At 58.2% G+C, this 20,112-nt stretch overlaps 3 protein-coding genes and 1 long non-coding RNA gene across 5 annotated transcripts; 2 read left to right on the top strand and 2 right to left on the bottom strand.

The window, feature by feature from the left end:
- Window positions 1-286: 286 nt before the first annotated feature.
- MINDY1 (MINDY lysine 48 deubiquitinase 1) lies at window positions 287-12,322 on the bottom strand. The gene is made up of 10 exons (XM_031608159.2): window positions 12,176-12,322; window positions 2,979-4,199; window positions 2,686-2,743; window positions 2,290-2,354; window positions 1,967-2,125; window positions 1,693-1,795; window positions 1,482-1,624; window positions 980-1,150; window positions 737-886; window positions 287-664 (listed from the first exon to the last, which is right to left on the bottom strand). The coding sequence occupies exons 2-10, from the start codon at window positions 3,438-3,440 to the stop codon at window positions 584-586; spliced, it is 1,392 nt and encodes a 463-aa protein (XP_031464019.2). The 5' UTR covers window positions 3,441-4,199; window positions 12,176-12,322; the 3' UTR covers window positions 287-583.
- LOC149914326 (uncharacterized) lies at window positions 4,847-9,699 on the top strand. Its single transcript, XR_016460567.1, has 3 exons — window positions 4,847-5,014; window positions 9,057-9,229; window positions 9,620-9,699. It is a non-coding gene; the product is annotated as an uncharacterized LOC149914326 (long non-coding RNA).
- A 252-nt stretch (window positions 12,323-12,574) lies between the features above and the next one.
- Window positions 12,575-16,244, top strand: PRUNE1 (prune exopolyphosphatase 1). The gene is made up of 8 exons (XM_031608158.2): window positions 12,575-12,979; window positions 14,115-14,219; window positions 14,298-14,503; window positions 14,720-14,904; window positions 14,981-15,139; window positions 15,224-15,318; window positions 15,386-15,544; window positions 15,657-16,244. The coding sequence occupies exons 1-8, from the start codon at window positions 12,731-12,733 to the stop codon at window positions 15,981-15,983; spliced, it is 1,485 nt and encodes a 494-aa protein (XP_031464018.1). The 5' UTR covers window positions 12,575-12,730; the 3' UTR covers window positions 15,984-16,244.
- A 266-nt stretch (window positions 16,245-16,510) lies between these two features.
- CDC42SE1 (CDC42 small effector 1) lies at window positions 16,511-20,087 on the bottom strand. 2 transcript variants are annotated; one of them, XM_090127353.1, is made up of 5 exons: window positions 19,964-20,087; window positions 18,024-18,199; window positions 17,815-17,925; window positions 17,529-17,604; window positions 16,511-17,386 (listed from the first exon to the last, which is right to left on the bottom strand). In XM_090127353.1, exons 1-4 carry the CDS (start codon window positions 20,082-20,084, stop codon window positions 17,533-17,535), a joined length of 480 nt encoding a protein of 159 aa, XP_089983479.1. In that variant the 5' UTR covers window positions 20,085-20,087; the 3' UTR covers window positions 16,511-17,386; window positions 17,529-17,532. The 2 variants fall into 2 exon arrangements, with proteins under 2 accessions (XP_089983479.1, XP_089983480.1); XM_090127354.1 differs by lacking the exon at window positions 19,964-20,087 and adding an exon at window positions 18,745-18,851.
- Between the last annotated feature and the right edge of the window lie 25 nt (window positions 20,088-20,112).

Genomic DNA, 20,112 nt, shown 5'->3' with positions numbered 1-20,112 from the left:
TATCCCTCTAGACACCCCGCTCCTCCCTCTTTGGACACCTCTGCACCCCCCAAACCCCCCCCCATCTCCCACATACAGCCCCTACAGCCACCCCTGCATCCCCCATGTCACCTCCACCCCCTCCTCTGTCCATACAGACAGCCCCAGGGCTCCTACCCCCCTATAGCCACTCCTGTGCTCCCCCCACGCTCCCCCCTGACCCCAACACAGCCCTCACCAACCCCATCCCTCCCTCCAGCCCCTATAGCTGACCCCACACCACCCCTCCATCCCCAATAGCACCAACTGCAACGGGCAAAGTCCTTTATTGGCTAAGGCAATGCTGTGGGAGGGGGCACGCATCTCCTCCCCACGCGGCCCCCCCACTCCTGAGGGTCCATAGCAGAGGGGGGCATGGGAGGAACCCTGCTCCCACGGGTTCCTCACCCCCACGTTAAGGCCACTGGAAAAACAGGGACGGGTCCCAGCACTGTGCAAAGAGGGGACCCCCCCAACCCCCACATCTCACACCACATCATCCCCAGGATCTGCAGAGGGTCCCTGCAGGATGGGGGGATCCTGGGGGGGGTCCCAGGGGGGTCAGCTACAGGAGGGTGCAGTCTGAGTTCTGTTTGTGCCTCTGTCTCCGCTCCGGCGTCGGGCGGCCGCCCTGCTGCGCTCGGCCCTACAGACAGACAGCAGGGATGGGGACGGGGGGAGGACGGAGCAGAGGAGCACAAAGAGGGGACCCTGATACCTGCGGGGAGGCCGGAGGTGGCCGCTGCTGCTGCTGCTGCTGCTGCTGCTGGTACTCCTCCTGCTGCAGCTGCCGTGCCAGCTCCAGGTCGCTGAGCACCGAGGGGCCCTGGCCCTGCTGTTGCTGCAGGGATAGGGCCATCATATAGTCCTGGGCATGGAGGGAAGCACAGAGAGGGGTGGGCGCAGTGCTGGGGGGCATCCATCCTACTGGGGGGGCTCCCTTCCCCTTGTGACCCCTCACCTGGTCCAGCTGGCTCTGCTCCGGAGCGGCTGCCTCTTTGCCCAGGGCATGGCTGAGGTGGAACTGCGTGTCACAGAAGCAGCTGTCACCATCCACATTGTGAAGGCTCTCCCACACCACGCGCTCCTCCTGCAGGAAGCCCTGGTCTGTCACCAGCAAGTACAGGTGGCCCTGGGGACAGGGGAGGGGGACAGAGAGACTCAGAATCGTGGTGGGGACTCACAGCCTCCTCCCATTCCGCATGCTGGCTGCCCCCCAGCAACTCAGGCTGTGCTGGCCCCATCCATGGGGGCACCCACACTGCCCCCAGAAGTGAGGAATTCCCTCCAACCACCTTCCCAACCTCTCCTCTTTCAACTTAAACCCCTCTCCCTGGTCCCATCCCCATATAAAGTCACCCTCCATCTGTGTTCAGCCCTGCAGGGCCGTGCCCAGGCTGTGCTGTTCAGGAACTGGCCCTGCAGGGCAGCAGGGCAGGGATCAGCACTGGGTCACACCACACCTTGTGCTTTATCATAGTGCTGAAGTGGTTGTTGCGGAAGAAGACGCTCAGCTCCTCCTCCTTCACGGCAGCCGTCAGCTCGCACAGCCCGTGGTAAGTGAGCTGGGAGGCTGTGGACTCCAGGAACTGCTCAGCAATCAGCCCTGGGGGTGGGGGGGGGGATGTGAGAGCAGGGTCAGGGCGGCCCTGAACCCCCCAGCACAACTCCCACCTTCAGTCACCAGGTTGGGGTCACCGGAGTGTTTGCAGGTGATGATCTTCTCCACTAGTTGGTTGTAGCTCAGTTTGCCCACGGCTCGCACCACCTCGGGGCTCTGCAATGGGAGGGGAGGGGAAAATGTGTAGGAAATGATAAGGATGGGAAAAATCACACCGAGGGGGGGGCGGCTGCCATGTCCTGCCCCAACCCAGGGAGCTCAGCCACACACTGCTGCATCCCTCGGGGTCATCAGTGCCCCCAGAGAGAGCCCACCCCCAGCACCCACCTGTGGGTCCACCAGCCAGCCGTGGTACAGAGGGACGTTGAGGAGGTCGAAGACGATGCACTCTGGGGTGTACTCGAAATCGGAGACGCCCGTGAAGCGAACGTTCACATCCAGACCCGTGGAGAGCTTGGGCAGCACCATCATGGTGTCATTGACGTTCTGGGAGGGAGTGAGCAGCATCAGGTCCTGCTCAGGAGGAGCCCACCGCCCAGCACTGTGCAATGGTTGTGCTCAGAGCTGGGAGATGTGAGGCACTCTGCTGTCCTCACGTCGTGCATAGAGGTAAAATGGGTGGGTGGCCCCCGTCCCACCTCACTGCCCACCTGCTGGAAATTCAGCTGCAGCCCCTCCGACTTTTCCTGGGGTTTGATGGACAGGATGCAGTCCCCTTGGATGCAGTGCAGAACGGTCACTCCAGGGCTCCCAGTGGTGCACGGAGCCCAGCGCAGCTCAGCCCCACGTTGGGAATCCCTCCCCTGCCTGTTCCTCCTCTTCCCGACCAACCCTCCCCAAAAGAAAGGGTCTGGGTCCCACATCCCCCTCCTCCTCTGCACCCAGAGGGAATATCCCTCAGAAGCTGTGCACAGGGAGCGTGGTGGGAAGACAGACCCCATGGGCAGCAATGAGCCAATGGGTGGCAGATGGGAACCACTGCCTCACACCCAGCCCAGGAACCCACAGTGACAGCACTGCTCTCCCCCCCCCCAACTCCCACTCACCCAGATGTGCCATCAGCTCATCCGATGTCACCACCTCCTTCTGCGGGGGCAGCTTCACCTGGAAGCACATTGGATGGGGAGGGGGGTGGTCAGAAGAGCCCCCCAGTGCTGTAAGCCTCCCAACTTGGCAGCACAGACCAAGCTGGATGAAGCAGCAGGCTGAGACGCCTTCACTCTCCTTTTCCTTCTCACCATGTTACCTCACAACCCCCAGCTGCCCCCCCCTGAACCCTGAACCCTATTGGGGTTCTGTGGAGCAAATGTGACTGACCTCATGGCCCCCTGCTGCTCACCTTCCACTGCAAGAAGAGGATGTTCATGATGGCCAGCAGCGGGCAGGGCCCATTCTCACTCTGGGTGATGATGGGAGTCCGTTCTCCCTTCCACGTGATCCACTTCACACAGTAGAAATCGGGTTCAGGCTCACGGCTGGGGGAGCGGGTGCTGGGGGGCTCAGCTGCTGCCTGGGGAGATGCATCGACCTCCCTGGGGGTGGGCAGTTCTTCCTGGGCATTTTGGCTTCTGCTCTCCTGGTGCTCAGCGGGATCCTGGTGCACAGCAGGATCTGTGGTGCTGGGATGGGGCACCTCCTCCTGCAGTGCAGGGCTGTGCCCGCTGGCAGATGGAACATCCCCCCCTTCTTCGGACCCTCCTGTGTCCTGTGGCAGCTGGCAGGGCTCAGGGCTGCTCTTTGGGCATTGGTCATCATCCCCTGTGGTGCTGAGCATCCCCCCCAGCTCAGACTGCAGCTCCATCCTGGCAGCTCAGAGCATCTGACAGCAGTGCTGTGTGGTCCCGAGGATCCTCTGATGGGATGGATGCTCCCCAGCAGAGCACTCAGTTCTGTCCTGCTTCGGTCCCAACCTCCACTTTCTTAGGATGCAAAGTCCGGATACTCCATAAAAAAACACATGTAGGAACCCAACTCCCTCACCAGGCACTGACTGTCACTTCAAAATAACTGAAACAATCCAAAGGAGCACCGATCTGAGACACCAAACTGCACAGCAGATCTAAAAGGCCCTTCCAGGGGATGCTCAGCCTGCAGGGCGCTGCTGGATGGCAGTGCTGGGCACTGGGATGTCCTCACAACCTCCTCCTGCTCCACTCAGCTGCTCACTGTGGATGACAGGCAGTGCTCTCCCAGCTCTGCCTCTGTGTGTGCATCCACATTCCAGCTGTTGGCAGCTCCAAGAAAGCCAGCACAGCAGCGTGTGCCCTCTGTGCCCCCCACCAGCAAGGAGTGAGGGGTGTCAGAGCCACCAGAGCCAAGCTGAGGGCTGAAGCGTTCCACCCACACCCTTATTCTGCTGTCAGCCCAGCCCAGAGCCACAGAACAGCAGACAAAGGTGTCCTTGAAGGTGTTTATCCGCTGCTGTCCCCGTCGGATGATCACCACAGCCAAATCCTGGAGTTACACAAACAGAACAGGGCTGCTCCGTCGCGGTGCTGGCGCAGTTCGCATTTCTCCACCTGCAGCTCTGCCCATGCTGGTGTTCCTCCCACAGCCTCTCCTGCACAGAGACCAAAAAGGAAACAAGTTGGATGAAGCAACGTCACCAACGGAGCAGCTCTGCTGTGTCCCTGAACCCAGAGGTACAGCATTACCCAGACCCACAGCCCCGAGCTGCGCTGGGTCTCAGTGAGGCTCCACGCAGAGCTCCGGCCGCCCCCCACCCCCATCCATCCCTACTTTCCCCCCATCCATCCCCATTTTCCCCACTGTTGCCTCTCCCCGTGGGGCCGGACGGCTCTGCTGAGGCTCACACCTGGGCTGAGTCACTGACAGATCCCATTACGCCTTAATCCTTCTCCTTCCCCCTCCCTCGCCCAGTGCTGAGTTGGGCGCTTTGGCAGTGCTGTTGTTTCCAACCTGGAGGGGCTGCAGGAAGGGCTGCGGTGGATAAATGCAGAGCAAAACAGGCGTTGCCTGCTGTGGAGAAACTACGAGGTGTTGGGGCATAAGGGAATCTTGGCCCGATGATGAGGGGCCTATTATGGCTGTGAGCCTGGATGAGTTTGTTAAGCCGTATCTGCGCAACCTCTATGCTTAGTCACACTCTTGTGTAACACGGAAGGGATATGGGGACCAATGAGGGGTAACTGGCCCATATATGGTGATTTTTATTAAACCAATCAGTGTGTTATTCATTTCATTTAGAACCAATCATTGCAAGAAGGGAACACAAAGCAAGTCATCTGCGCAATAAACTGAGCACTCGCAGCATCATATTGGTGTGTGTGTGTCTCCTGCTTCACCGTAGGAGGGTTGTGCCATTTGCATGTGGTGCCTCGATGTGATTTGGTGATGCAGCTGTCCAGCATGCAGGTAAGTCTGGCATCTTTGTGGTGGACAAGTTTTGCATGCAGTAACTCATGGGCAGCGTGGGTCAAACAGCATCCGCTTCGGAGAGGGCAGCTGTACAACATTTGGTCTCTTTTTCTACACAAATCGGGCATCTTATCAAGCAGCTGGAGCTGGTCTTGCTGCTTCGTTTCGCCCAGCACAAGGGCAATCTTCTGCTGACCTGTTTGATGTGAGACATTGGATGAACATCAGACAGGAGCTTTCAGAGTCCGTGGCCGTTAATAATAAGGAAGCGCGGTTATCGGCACCCACAGTTGATGATGTTAAGGGTGATGCTGCTATCAAAGAGGCATTGCAGGGAGCTTTGATGTTGGCAAAGCCCCTGCTGGCCTGCCCTGTTGATTCTATAGGCTTCTGGTCACAGGAGCAAGTCTCTTGTCCCCTCCTAGTGCTCCCTGAGCTGCCTCCAAATGCAGCGGCCGTGCATCCAGCAGAGGATAAGATGGATGTCGATTTGTCCTCCTCCCACATCCTTCCTCCGTTGCCTCCATCTCTCACCTATTCGTTGGATGAGGAGTCAGCTACGTTTTGTGAACTTCACACCTCGCTACGGGAACAAAAGATGCAGGATCTCAATCCTAAAAAGGATTCTAGGACCATTCAGCAGCAATATCTGAAGCCGTGTTGCCTGGGTTGACCAGTTTGGAAGAGCAGCTTATCGGTGTTGGGTGTCGTGGTCCGGGGGGAAGAATGGCAAAGGGAGGGTGGTGTGTCTGTAGAGCAGCAATGAGGGTCATCTGAAGGGAAAGATGGGCCTTTGAGAGACAGGCAGCTTCGGTGGGTGGTGCAATGAGTGAGGGATGATGAGATGCTGGAAGTGGCTGCATATCGGGAATGGAATCGGTGGGGGGAGGAAGCTGAACACTTGCTAACACGTTTTTTGGAAGCAGAAAAGAAGGAAGGAAAAGGTGAAGGGCTTCAGAAAGGAAAGGGTGCAATAGGGGAGGATTTGAAGGCTGAGGGAAAGGATTTAGGAAAGCTGTGTTGGTGGTTAAGGAGGGAAAACAAAAAGTCCTTTGATCAGAGCAGGAGCCAGATTTATTTCCACCTGATCCGGATGGCTTTGATCCGGGACAGAGATGGAAAGGGGTAATGAAGGATGCTCTTCTAGAAGGAGTGATGTTACCAAAATCTTTTACTGCTCTACCAGCAACGGTGAACCCACAGAGTCAGGTACAGTGGACCCCTTTTGATTGGAAAACTGTTAGTAATGCAATACAGAATGGATAATAAGCTGGTAATGCAGATGGCTACAGCTGTTTTTAAAGGTCAGGTTTTGGTACTGTCAGCTAATGGAGCTGGTATTGCCACCTACTGCCTATTTACTTTTCTCAGAAAGGCAGATGCAGCTCTATTACAGGATCTTGAGTTACGGGATGGGGATTCCCATAGTGGCTAATAGGGATATGCTGGTAGGTTGGGGGAATTGGACTGTGGGTCTGGCTCAAGCTTTGATGCCACCAGCAGTGATTCAGCAGGCACAAGATTTGGCACTAGCAGCCTTTAGGGACCCAGCACCCGTCGTATGTCGACATCAAGCAGAAGCGTGGAGAATCCTTTATGCAATTTATTGATTGCCTGAAGGAAGCGATTGATGCGTCGCCAAATTTGACAGCCGAGGCCAAAGATGCAGTTTTAAAGGATTTAGTGGTGATTAATGCAAATTCCCAGTGTCAGCAGATTATAGCTTCCCTGGGTCGAGATGCTTCCCTTACTGCTATTATTGAGGCTTGTATGGTGTTGACCATGGAGAAAGTTAAAGCTAGAGCACAAGCTGATGTGTTAGCAACTGTATTAAAAGATATGATGGGGGTGCCTTTGCTGCTATATTTTTGGACAGCCTGGGCATTTTAAAAAGCAATGTCCCCATAAACCATGCAGGCTGGCATCTGGCCCATGTTTCCAATGGAATAAGCCAGGGCATCAAGCAAAAAGTGATGAGCCTGAGACTCTCGCAAACAGGGAAACACAAATCCCCATCCCAAGGGGGGTGGAATGGGGGTTCATGACAAAAGCCCTGCAGAGGACTGGTTGCCTGCTTGACTGAGCTACTGGAACCAAAGGATCTGCAGGAGTCGATTTGGCTGTAGGACAACTCATCCAAATAGATGATATTGCTGTGCATTTAGTTGCATCTGATTGTTCCGGGCCATTGGGGCAGGGTCTGAGCATTCCTGTCATTGGGAGGTTATCTGCAAGCACAGCAGGGATATTGGTTGTCCCAGGAGTAGTAGACACTGATTAGATGGGAAAATATATCTTATGGTGCACGTCTTCTTCCCCCCAAAAAAGCTGGGGAGTGAATTAAAGGGAATTGATTCCCTTTAAGGCCAATGTTCTGAAACCAGGCGTGACATACAGGGGATCTGCTGGCTCCACTGGGCTGACAGCAGCCTTTGTGGAACAAATAACACAAAAGAAGCCTCTAAGAAAGATTTGTATTAGCAGTCATAATAAAAAGATAGAAGCTCTTTTAGGCACCGGTGCAGATGTGGCCATAGTTCCTGATTCTGTATGGCCACTTTATTGGCCAACAAAACCAGCTGCAGCTCACATTATAGTATTGGGGGTCGATCAAGCACTCGGCAGAGCCAAGTTCTGCTTACTTTGGTTGGCCTTCAAAAGAACCTCTCTGCCTTAATAAGGCAGCCTTATGTTCTTCCTGCACTGTATGTCATTATCAGCAGGGAAATCTTATGGTAGTGGGGGGTATCAATGATTACACCTTTTTAGCAGCAGCCATTCTCGAAGGTAACCCTGTGTACAATTGGAATGGGTTACAGAACAGCCTGTTCTGGCCACTACCAGAATTTATAGTTACTGAGCTATCAAAATTAGTAGAACATGTAGCTAAAGGACATTTACAACCCTCTTTTCTCTTGGGATACAAACAAAAAGAAATTAGGAAAATGGTGTTTGCTTCACGATCTGTAATGAAATGCTGCAATGAATGATGAACGCTGTAATGAAAGAGATGGGGTCATTACAATTGGGATTGCCTAGTCCGAATATGCTACCTGGAAATTGGCAGCTGTTGGTAAAGATTGCTTTTTCACCATTCCTTTACATCCTAACGATTATGAGAAGTTCTCTTTTGCAGGGTGAACAATAGCAAAAAAGCGATATCACTGGGTTGTGCTCCCACAGGGAATGATAAATTCACCCCCAATGGTTGACCAGGCTTTACAGTCAGTTAGGAAAACTCATCCAGAGGACATTATTTACCATTACATGGATGATGTTATTATTGCATCACAACGGATAATTGAAGAGGGAATGGTAGAAGAGCTACAATCCATCTCGCACCCATTTAGGGTTTAGTAACAGCTCCAGAAAAGGTAGAGTGGATGGAACCTTTCTTGTACCTGGGCTATAAAGCAACTGGGGAGACGTTTCAACCACAAAAGGTGCAGATTAGGGTTAATATCAAAACAGTACAGGATGTCATGAAACTGGGAGGGGGTCTGCAGTGGATTCGGAATTGCATCAGCATTAATAATATTATGTTAGAACCATTGTTTGCTTTATTGAGGGATGCTAAAACGATAAGCAAGCCTCACAAACTAACAAAAGAAGCACAAGAAGCCATACAAGCTATCAGTGGCAAGCTAGAAAATAATACACATCACCTTGAACTGTCCCTTCCAGTGAACTGTTATATATGAGGCAATTATATGGGCCAACATCTCAAATGTCACGGTGGAGGTAGGGAAATTAAATTATTTGGCTGTCATTACCAAGCTACCTAACTACAATTCACCAATGGAACAGAGGTATTTGATAAAGAATCTCTGGAATATCTCAAGGCTGCCACCACAAGAATTGCATTTGTTAGGGTCAGTACCCCCATCGTCATGGCAGGATATTTGTATGTATGGATTGTTATCAGATGACTGAGATGATGGATGTGTAAGCAGGATGGGATGTACAACATTTGGGGGTGCCTGGCAGTTAGTTGTTACTTCATGGAATGATTTTTTGGGTTTTTTTTTTGGTCCAACAGCCCAGAATGTTACTGGATGCAGTATCTTGCCATGTCGATCCATATCAACAGAAGATCATGGGGGACATCCAATACCCCCTGGCTATTTTTTTGATCTGTGGCAACCAGGCATGGCGTGGAATTCCCCAGAAGCTTGGATCTGGATGGATGGCTACAGGACCTGGTTAAATATGGTATTGTGCTGTTAATTGTGTTTTTGTGTCTTCTCATTTGTATTCCTTGTTGCTTTACAAGGCGTGATTACGCACAGTACGTCTCTGCTCTTCATAGAAAAAGGAATCCCACTGTCTGGGACTCCATATTCATATGGTCCCTTTAAATAATAATAAAAAGGGGGAGATGTGGAGAAACTACGAGGTGTTGGGGCATAAGGGAATCTTGGCCCAACAATGAGGGGCCTATTATGGCTGTGAGCCTGGCTGAGCTTGTTAAGCCATATCTGCACAACCTCTATGCTTACTCACACTCTTGCAGAACACAGAAAGGATATGGTGACCAATGAGGGATAACTAGATCATACATGGTGATTTTTATTAAACCAGTGTGTTATTCATTTCATTTAGAACCAATCATTGCACTACAGACGCAAGAAGGGAACACAAAGCAAGTCATCTGTGCAATAAACTGAGCACTTGCAGCATCATATTTGGTGTGTGTGTCTCCTGCTTCACCGTATGAGGGTTGTGCCATTCAGGTGTGGCAGCCTGCCCCACACAGGGAAGGTGCAGGCCGTGCTGTTGGAGCACAGAGGAAGTGAATGAATGGTGAAGAGGAAAGGCTGAGCATCCTCGCAGTGCACTCCATGGTGATGCACAGCGCAGTGGAAGTGCTTCCTCACAGCCCTGCTGCCCCCCACAGCAGCAGTGGGGTCAGGGACCCCCACACTGCACCATCTTTGCACATCTGCTCCCACTCCAGGCGGGGCTGAATGGGAAACTTCCAAGGAAAGAAGCAGGGGGAGTTTTGGAGAGCACCTCACAGGGTGCTGGCTCCGTGCCTCCCCCACCCACCGGGGATCCAGAAGTCAAAACGCACCCAAAGATGAGGCAAAATCCTCCGAAACGCACAGAAACCCAAACACTCAGGTGTAAGATCTGACAAGCAGGAGCTCTGCTCCCAAAAGGGGTTCCTTTCTGAGGTGATGCCAAGCAGCCGCTCCCTGCCACATCCCTGTGCTGTCACAGCTCAGCCCAATTCACTTCTAACACGGGGTGAGCAGACAGCAGGACGCTGCAACCCACAGCCCTTCCCTCAGCGTGGCTCTGAGTCATCCTCCCACGTCAGCCTGTCCCTGGCTCACCCTCCTGGCACTGCTCAGCTCTGACAGCAGCCCTTCCCTCCCCCCTCTCCCAGCAGTGGCCCACAAGCTCAGGCACACGCCACGAAGGCACTGACCCCACAAACTCATCCTTGGGCTGAAGGGCTCTGCAGATTCGGAGGGTCCTGGCAGCTTTAAATCAAACCAGCTGCAGGACTGGAAACAGCTGTGCAGGGAGAGGGCGGCTTCGCTGGGTTTGGACCAAAACAGTGCAGTCAGATCCTGCCTTCCCTGGGTGTTATGGCAATAAACACACCACAACCTGGCAGCTTTATAATGAGACCGTCCTCCTTGCTCCCCCAGGAGCCCAAGGAGCGCAGTGTTCTTGGAAAGGAAGACCCACAAGGGAAGCAAATGGGTTCACAGTGCCCAAAAGCAAGCTGAAAGCTCGGAGCTATGAAGGTAGAGCTCAGCATTCCCCACTGCTGGGATGGGAACTGCAGCCCAGCGTGACGCTGCAGCGCTTCAGAGGTAGGAAGCAGAAAAACAGCCCTGTGAATGTGCTCATCCCACAGCACGAAAACAAAGAAGAATTCAGGCCTGGAGCCAGGGAAGCACTTAAACACACCCCAAACAGCAGCAGAGTGGTCTCAAAGAAGGAGTGCAGTGCCCAAAGTGAAGCATGTGTTGAAGTGCTCTGCTGGATGGAGGCCATCAAGTCATCCCTGTGCTGCTGCCCTGCACAGAATCACAGAATTGCCAGGGTTGGAAGGGACCTCAAGGATCATGAATCTCCAACCCCCCTGCCACACGCAGGCACCTTTCTGCACACAAACACCACCACAGCATCCTGCAGTCACAGTGGGGAGGTGAGGAAAGAATAAACGTGTGCTGCTGGTGCTGCAGAGGAATAAATCTCCTTGCTGGGAAATGCAACACCCAGACTCCCAGGAGACCCCACAGTGCAGCCCCAGCTGGGACAGCCCTGCAGGAAGCTCAGGGCAGCATCCCATGGCAGCAGCAGGACAAACAGGTCTGAAAGCCTGCAGAGCTGCCTCACCTGGTTGTGGGCTCTACAGCCCGAGCTCCTCTCACGGGTACTTTTCCAAAGCTGCTCTGTAGGGGGGGAAGGCTGCTGCAAACAGGCGCCAGCAGGAAGCCCCAGACCGGACCCACTGGTTAGGCTGGCTTTCAAACAGGAAATCCTTCAGGATTTTTAAGTCTTTTAGGATTTCCTGCACAGAGCAGCGCCCGAGATTTGCCAGCTGCTCCCCCAGAGTGGGGAAGGGACACAGCCAGCAGCCCGGCCACGCAAAGAACTCTCCCTGCCCACCGCAGGCACAGCATGGGGGGAGGAAGGATTTTCCAAGCGTGGATAAACGGAGCTGAGAAGCTTCCCAGCTTCAGCTGGGAGCTTCAGAGGAGCTGGATGTGAGTTGGGAGCTCAGCGTTCCCCCAAAATCCAGCAGTGCCACACGGGAACGGCCCACAGCAGGCAGTGACGTTCAGAAATGCAGACACATCTTTAGCAGCGGGCCCCGAACAGCAGAAGGTTCCCTTTGGAGAGGAGTGGGGCGGGGGAAACCTCCACGTTCAATGAGTTTGGATCCCGACCCCCACAACGCGCTGCAGTTTGGAGCTCAGTGCCGAAGGGCTGAGCGATGCCCGCAGCCCCCCCCCCCCCCCTCCCAACGCGAACTATTTATTCCATCAGCTCTAATTACTCTGCTGTCATTAATTGTATCGGCCGATATTTCACATCACGGTTTGAACCCCCGGCACCTGCCGGGATTCCTCCCAGCACAAAGAACCGCCCGCTTTGCCACCCGCGCCCCCCGGTCCTCCCCGCCCCGCCCCTCACCTCGCTGTCGCCGCCGCCGCCGCCGTTTTTCCTTCTTTTTCCCCCTTTTTCCCCCTCCTTCCCCTCAGCGCAGAGGCGCGGCCCGCACACCGCCAGGCCTACGCCGGGAGGACGGACTTAGGGCGGAGGAGGAAAGGGCGGGGGGAGGAGAAAGCGGCAAATAAAAAACCACATGGCGGGGCCGGGCCCCGAGCCGCCTTCCTCCGGCCGCCGGTTCACCTTAAGGCGGGGGAAGGCCGGCAGAGAGCGGCCTACGGGCCGGGCCTACACCTGCGGCCTACACCCGGGGCCTGTGACCTACACCTGTGGCCTACGGGCAGCGCCTGAGGCCTGCGGACCGGGCCTACACTTGCGGCCTACGGGCAGTGCCTGCGGCCTACGGGCAGTGCCTGCGGCCTACGGGCAGTGCCTGCGGCCTACGGGCAGTGCCTGCGGCCTACACCTGAGGCCTACACCTGAGGCCTACGGGCCGGGCCGGGCCTACGCCTGCGGCCTACACGGGCAGTGCCTGCGGCTACACCTGAGGCCTATGGGCCGGGCCTACGCCTGCGGCCTATGGAAAGCGCCTGCGGCCTACACCTCGGGCTTAGGCCCAACAGCCCCCGGACCGGGCTTGAGGAGCTCCGGGTGTCCCCCCTCCCCGGAGCCGCTCCGCCTCTCCCGGCAGCCCGCGCGGTGCCGACGCCCCACCCTCAGGGCCGTGCCGGGCCGTACCGGGCCGTGGCGCGGGTTGGGGGTCTGGGCCGGGCGGTGGTCGCCGCCGTCATGGAGCGGTTCTTGGAGGGGCGGCGGGCGGCCCTGCAGGTATGGCCGGGATAAGGGCTGCGGGGTTGGGAGACGCGGGGGCGGGGGGGTGCGGGACAGCGGGTAGAAGGGGATACGTGGGGGTGGGCATAGAAGGGGTGTGGGGTTGGGGACACGGGAAAACCGCAGGGATGCGGAGGGTGTGGAAAGAGGGACTCGTGGGGACGGGGGTGGGCAAATCCCACAGACTGCGCTGTGTGGGGTGCAGGGAGAAGAGCAGCACACGGACGGGGGGACACGGGGAGGGTGCGGGGGGTGAGAGCCCCCATTACCTCTGCAGGAGGGCCCATATTCCCCCCCACGCAACCCCAGGGGCTGGAGGTGACAGCATTGTGACCTGCACTTCTCCATGGAGTTCCCCCACTCCGGCCCTGGAGGCACAGCACACGTGGGGCAGGGGTCCCCCCAGCCACCCATCCTCTCCTTTGGGGCTTTTGGCAGGTGGGGGGACCTGCAGTGAATGGCACAGGCACCAGGTTCAGCCTGCGGCTGTTTACTTCTTCAGTGGAATAAATACAGGAATCTGGGTTATGCTGTGAAGTATTTGTCACTGGAGAAAAGTCTGCAGGCAGGGCGTCTCCCTGGAGCGTTGTGTGCTGTGCTGAGGGGAGGGATTTGGGACAGAGGATCTGTGGGGTGACAGTGGGGTCCCTGCTGTTGCCTGGGCTGAAAGGGGCATTTTGGGGGTCAGAGCACCACACCGACAGTGTCTGCTAGCTGGGTGAATGGAGGCAGCAGCTGGGGCTGAAAGTTCCGTCTGCTTTTCACCACATCCAGAAAACTCACTTTGGTCTGAGGTTAAACTAATAAGACTCCACAGTGGGTCCTCCATCTCCCACGGGTGCTGCATCCCTGGGTGAGTGGGGGATCTCAATTCCCACTGCTGCAGTGCTGTGTGACCTGTTTGGGTTTCTCCTCTCCCAATTTCTCACACGTGTGCTGTTAACGTGAGGCTTTCAAGCCGCAGAGCAGCCCTACCTGGGTTTCTCGCTTGGTTTGCCCATCCCTGCGAGCTGCTCCTGAGGGTGCTGCTCTGTGAGGCTACAAATGGCTCCGTATGCACCCAGTTGTGCCCTTCAGGGGCTTTTGGGGGGCAGATGTGTCCCAACAGGGCTGACATCTCACTCTTTGGCAGGAGCACATCCAGCGTCGCCAGGAGGTGCACGTGGTGATGGGCAATGAAGCCTGCGATCTGGACTCCACCGTGTCTGCCCTGGCCCTGGCCTATTTCCTGGCAAAGGTGAGGCTGCCTGCGTGCTGCTGGGCAACCTGGGGGCTCAGGGGACGCCTCACCAGGTGCTGATCTCCCCCCATGCAGACCTCTGTGCCACCCAGAGCCGCCTTCATCCCGGTGCTGAACATCCCACGCGCCGACTTCGCTCTCCGCACGGAGACGACGTTCCTGCTGCGGGAGCACAGCATTCCGGACTCCTCACTCATTTTCCGTGATGAGATCGACCTGGCTGGGCTGCACAGGGCTGGGCTGCTCTCACTGACGTTGGTGGATCACCATGTCCTGCCCAGGTGAGCACCGGGGTGGGATGTGGCTGTGACACACCGCTTCCTTCTCTCTATAGTGAAGGGGTCGGATTTCCACCCAGGGTGGGTAAAACCTTTGTGCTTCCAGGGTGCTTTTAAGGCAGGAGGAGAGGAGCAGAGGGGTCTCTGCTGACAGTGGTGCATGGTTGGGGCATGCTGGGGCTGTGCCAAGGCTCTCACTGTCCCCATCTCACCCGCCAGCGCCGACGCAGCCCTGGAGGAGGCTGTGGTGGATGTGCTGGACCACCGGCCGCTGGAGCGGGAATGGGCACCCAGCTGCCAGCTCACGGTGGAGCTTGTGGGCTCCTGCGCCACGCTGGTGACAGAACGGATCGCCCAGGGCCCCCCGGGCGTGCTGGACCAGACCACAGCCGCGCTGCTGCATGGTGAGGCTGCCGGTCGGGCTCTGCTTCGCCAGTGTGGGGCTCTGTTCCCGTGTGCCAACAGCCCCGGTCCCCGCAGGCACCATCCTGCTGGACAGCGTGAACCTGAGCCCCGCCGCCGGCAAAGTGACGCCCCGCGATGTGCTCTGCGTCTCCCTGCTCGAGTCGCGCTTCCCGGAGTTGCCGCCCCATGACAGCATCTACGGAGCACTGCAGGCAGCCAAGTTTGACGTCTCAGGTCTGGTGCTGGAGGCTTGGCGGCCCTGTGCTGGGCGCTGGGATGTGTCTGTGGTGCTCATGTTCAGCCCCTCTCCCTTCCCAGGGCTGACAACGGAGCAGATGCTGCGGAAGGACCTCAAAACCGTCTCCAGTGATGAACAAGTCCTCGCCACCAGCGGCATCTACATGGACATAGAGGTGAGGCTCAGCGAGGGAGGCTGAGGCCCAGCACGGTGTGATGTGTGACACCAACCTCCTCCTCCAGCTCTTCCTGCGCCGCCCTGGTTTGCTGGAGGACCTGGAAACGTTCTGCCAAGCTCGTGGCTACTCTGTGCTGGTGGCCATGACGGTTTCCTTTAATGAGCGCTATGAGCCCAAGCGGCAGCTGGCGGTGTACAGCCAGCACGAGGCCCTGCGGAGCATGGTGAGCCAGCACGAGGGTGTACAGAGCAGGGTGTTTTGTCCTTAGAAGCCCCCCAGTTCAGGGCTGGGGGTGTCAGAGCTGCACCAAAGAGGCTGCCTTCTGTCCCCTCCAGGTGTGCCGTGCGCTGGAGGAGGCCACAACCCCGGCACTGCAGCTGCAGGCCCTGCCCAGCCCCTGGCCCTGCATCAGTGCCTACGCGCAGGGCAACACACTGGCCTCCAGGAAGAAGGTGCTGCCCATCCTCCGGGCTGCTCTGGGGGGTAGGCCGGGCACCACGGCGGGGCTGGAGGAGGAGGTGGCTCCTCCACCCACCCCGATGAACAGCCTGGTGGAAGAGAGCCCGCTGGCACAGGCTGTGCCCCCCGTCTGCCCCCAGGCTGTGCTGGAGCGGGTCAGCCGCATGGCTGCTGAGCAGCCCCCTCCTGACTCTGACAAGTGAGGGGTTCTTAGTGGTGCATGGGGTGCTGTAGGGGTCACGTCCCCAGCATGGAGCTGCAGCTTCCTCTGTCTGAGCCTGGCTAGCTGCCGCAGCCCCCTCCTCACTGCCAGTTGCCCCCAGTGCGCGCCCCCCCCCCCCTTCCTGCTGGGGTTGGTGCTGTGGGGCCTGCAAGGAGCGGGGCAGCACACAGTTAATGAAGGCACTGAGGGGTGTTAAGGAATTCTTCCCCTCCTGGCTACTGGGGGGGGGGGGGGGAGGGGGGCTGAAGTGCCAGATCTGGGCACACAGCTGGCTGGAGACTGTTAACCACCATTTCAGTATTAAATTTACCTCTTTCCCCCTCACTGCTGGCTGTTGGTTTTTCTTTATTAATCCCCAGTGCTGCCCCACACCCAGCACAGCCCCACAGGTGTCCCGCCTCCTGGGCTGGGTTGGGGATGTGACAGAGCTGAACCCCCACATCCAGCCCCCCCCCAGCCCCACATCCCCCTAGCACTGAGCAGCCTGGGCAGCCCATAGGCCCCATCTCTGCCTAGCACAAGATTTTATTTCAAAGGTGGGGTTTTGTCGGTTTGTTTTTCCAGTGGGTTTTCCAGAGGGATAAAAACTGACTCAAGCATCTGTGCTCACAGGGCACACCATGGGGCTGAGCAGCCCAGCAGCACTGGGAGCACAGGGGAGGGAAGGGAAGCTCGGCTGCCCGTGTGGCTCCGGCATCTGCTTGTTCCTGTTCAGCCCCGGCGCTATTTAAACTATGTACACGTGCGCCTGAATTGGGAACCTGAGAGTCCCTCTTTCCTGGGGGAGCAGCCGGTGCCGGTGAAAGCCTGACGGTAACAGGAGAGGCCAAGTGGGGGTTTTTGAGCTTTTAAAAAAAAAAAAAAAAAAAAAATCTCCTACAAAAGAAGGAAGGCGGAGGTTTGCTGGCGGCGATGCCGGTTGAAGGCTGGAAGAAATGCAGGCTCGGTGGCGGTGCTGGAGCTGCAGGATGCCCAACGCTGGGGCTCTAAGGCTCTGTAACACCTCCCCAGCTCAGCCCCTGCAGCACAACCCGCCCTGCTGCTGTCCGATGGGGAAACTGAGGTGTGGGGGGCAGCACCGAGATGGGCCCGTGGGAGACAGCAGTGCCAGCTGGGGTGTGAGGAAAGGGAGAAGGGGGAGGATTTGGCACATCGTGGCTGTGCACGGCGTCTCCCGGTGTGGGCTGGGCTGCTCTGCTGTCCCCTGCATTGCTGGCCCGGTGCCCCGGAAGGGGGGATCTGTGGGGGGTGACCCAGAGCTGCTGGGATGGCCGTCAGGCTCCGCCTGCATAAGTTACCACGGGAATCAAGCGCTCGAGGTTGGCTTTTCCTCCGGTGTGTGGGGATCAGGCAGTTCAAGTTTGGGCTGAAAGAGCCAAGAATCTGCAAAGTTGGAGAGACGACAGGTTACAAAACTGCCCGAGCGGCGGCGGCTCGTTAGATGCGTTAATTAGCAGCGTGCCTTGGATGGTGACAGTGGGAGCTCAGGGCTGTCCCACTCCTGCACTCATGGCTGCATACTCACAATGCTACAACACACGGGAGCTGCTCCACTGCCGCTCCCGTCCGCCTTTGGACCTCATCTCCTGCACAGCGCCCGTCTGCAGGGAAAGGAGAAACGTTTCACCACCACAGCAAGTGGTCACCAACCCAGGGCAGCCCAGCACCGAGGAGAAAACCCCGTCGTGCCACCCCAAGGGCTTCCAGCCCCCTAGAAAGGCAGCACATGGGAAGGAGCCACTGTGCAAGGGTGAAATCACAGCACCCTCATGCTGAGCCCCAGCACCCTCCCAGTCACCCCCAGGCCGTACCATGGGCAGCCCCTCGCCCGCAGCCATGTCTCCGGAGCCGATGTGTGTCAGGTGCACAAAGTTCATGGGCTCGCCAATCATGGAGCGGTCGATCCGTCTCCTCCTCTTCTTCTGCGTGGGGATGAAGGCCATCAGTCCCCCCTGCACCCAGGACCCCCCCAACAACCATCCTCTCCCTCCCCCCCTCGCAAGGCCGCACAGCTACTCACAGGCTGTGGTTTCTCCACGACGCAGCAGCCCAGCTTGTGCCAGAAGTCGCTCATATTTGCGGTGCCTTCCAGCTTTCCTCCCAGCGGGGCGGGGGCTGCGCCGCTGCAGAGACCCCCGTGTGCTCTCACTCCATGGGGACGGGCGGGGGGAGGCACCTGGTGGGCGGGGAAGGCACCTGAGGGGGGGACAGGGAGAAGGATTTGTCCCTGAGTGGCACCACAGCTCAAGGGGGCACAGTGGGCTGGGGGGTGTGGAGGCAGCCCTGCTCCCCAGAGGGGTCCTGCAGGGAAACTGAGGCACGGTAATTGGGAAGTGGGGGGGAGGGGGGGGCAGCTGCCATCCTGACACCCCCAGTCTGACCCTCAATGCACTGAGCATTGACCCATGGGCATGCAGGGACGGCCATGGGGTGACCCGGACCCCTCTACCCTCCTGTGCAGGACATGGGGAGGATGTTGCCATGGGATGGGGGGGCACAGCAGTGAATTGCAGCCCTCCCTCCCCCCCCCCCAGCAAGGAGCTATAAATAATTTCCGAAAAGGGACCGGAGGTTGAGCTCTTCCGTTTCAGCTCAGAGAGCAAATGGGGCGGGGGAAGAAACAAACAGGAGTGCAACAAACAGCTCTGGAGTGGGGGGGGGGAAAGGGGGGTGAAATGGAAGGGGTCGGGGGGGGGGGAGCACAGCTCTGTTCTGCAGGACAGCCCAGCAGCAGTACAGACTTGGTCTGAAGTCCAGCAGAGCACAACCACCGCTTCTTGCCCTTGGGGTGGGGGGAGCACCCGCCAGGAGCCCCCTCCCCAAACAAACAGCGGGATGCCTGGACCCCAAAAGCCAGGCCCTTCAGGTCTCCCCCCCCTGGTTGGGGGGGGGGGGGGGTGGGGCTCAGGGTGAGCTCACAGAGCTCGAGATCTCCTGGGTCCAACTGTGCAATGAGCTGTGCTCAGCCTCAGCTTCCGTGTGCAAAGCTGTAAGGCGAGGGTCTGTAAGGAGAGGGCAGAAGTCGCCAATGTTTTTTTTTTTTTGGGGGGGGGGGGAAGGGGAAATGCCTTCGGGCCGACCCAGCCCGGCACTCACAAAATGACTTCCCGGTTGGGAAAGCACCGCTCGGCCGCTCTGCGTCACCGGGGGGAGGGAGGGGGGGACGACAGAGCAGGGCCCTCCCACGGGCTCCAGAACCCCAAAACCCCAAACCTCTGACCCTTCAACCCCCCCCCCCCCTCCCGCTACACTCAGAGAGGACAGGGGGGTCTGATGGGGGGCGGGAGGGATGAAGAACACCGGATCGGAGGCCTAGGACCCCCAGGATGAGGGGGGTGACACGCTTTGGGGTGTCCCCTCCTTCTACTCCAATAAGGGGATGCCCAGGGGGTCCCCCCAGTTCAGAGGGGTCGCAATGGGGCCGGGGGGGGGGAGAGGGGGCCGGATCCCCGCCATGAGGTTTAACGTGGGGAGCACCGCCGACCCCCAGCGCTGAGGGATTCCTCCCCACCCCCAAAACCGGGGGGGGGGGTAGACGAGGGGGTGCCCCCCCCACCACAAACGGGAGCAGACGGGAGGGGGGGGTTGCGGGAAGGACCCCCGCGTTGCGGGATTCAATCGAGAGCGACCCTCCGTGCCCGGCCCAGCGCGGCCCTCTCGCCGTGGGTCGGCCTTATAGGGGCCTCCTATAAGAGGTTTCGTTACGGGGTGGGGGGGTGGTTCGTTCCCCCCCCCCCCCCCCCCCACCTTCCCGTGGGGGTCCCACCGCACAGCGCCCACCCGCACCGCTCTCTGGGGGGGGGGGGTGGTTCGTTACAGGGTGTTTTTAAGGCCTTCTTCCGCCAGGCCTTCCCCTTCCCCCCCCGCCTTTCCCACCCCCCACGTTGGTTTCAGCCCCGCTCCCCCCCTCCCGGTCCCTCCGCGGCGTCCCCCCCCCCCAGCCCGCCGCCCCCCGCCCACCTGGCTGCGCTCCGCCGCGGCCCCGCAGCTCCGGGTCGCCCCGCTCCCCCTCCGCCTCCTCCGCCTCCTCCCGGCGCGGCACAGAACGGAACGCAGCTCCAACCCCGGACAGAGCGAGCATTGCAGGCCGGGAGGGGGGGGGGGAGGAG

Source organism: Phasianus colchicus, chromosome 30 (genome assembly GCF_987193195.1).
Source record: "Phasianus colchicus chromosome 30, bPhaCol1.hap1.1, whole genome shotgun sequence".
NCBI lineage: Eukaryota > Metazoa > Chordata > Aves > Galliformes > Phasianidae > Phasianus > Phasianus colchicus.
Note: the sequence above shows the minus strand (reverse complement) of the source record. Positions and strands in the feature narration are given on the sequence as shown.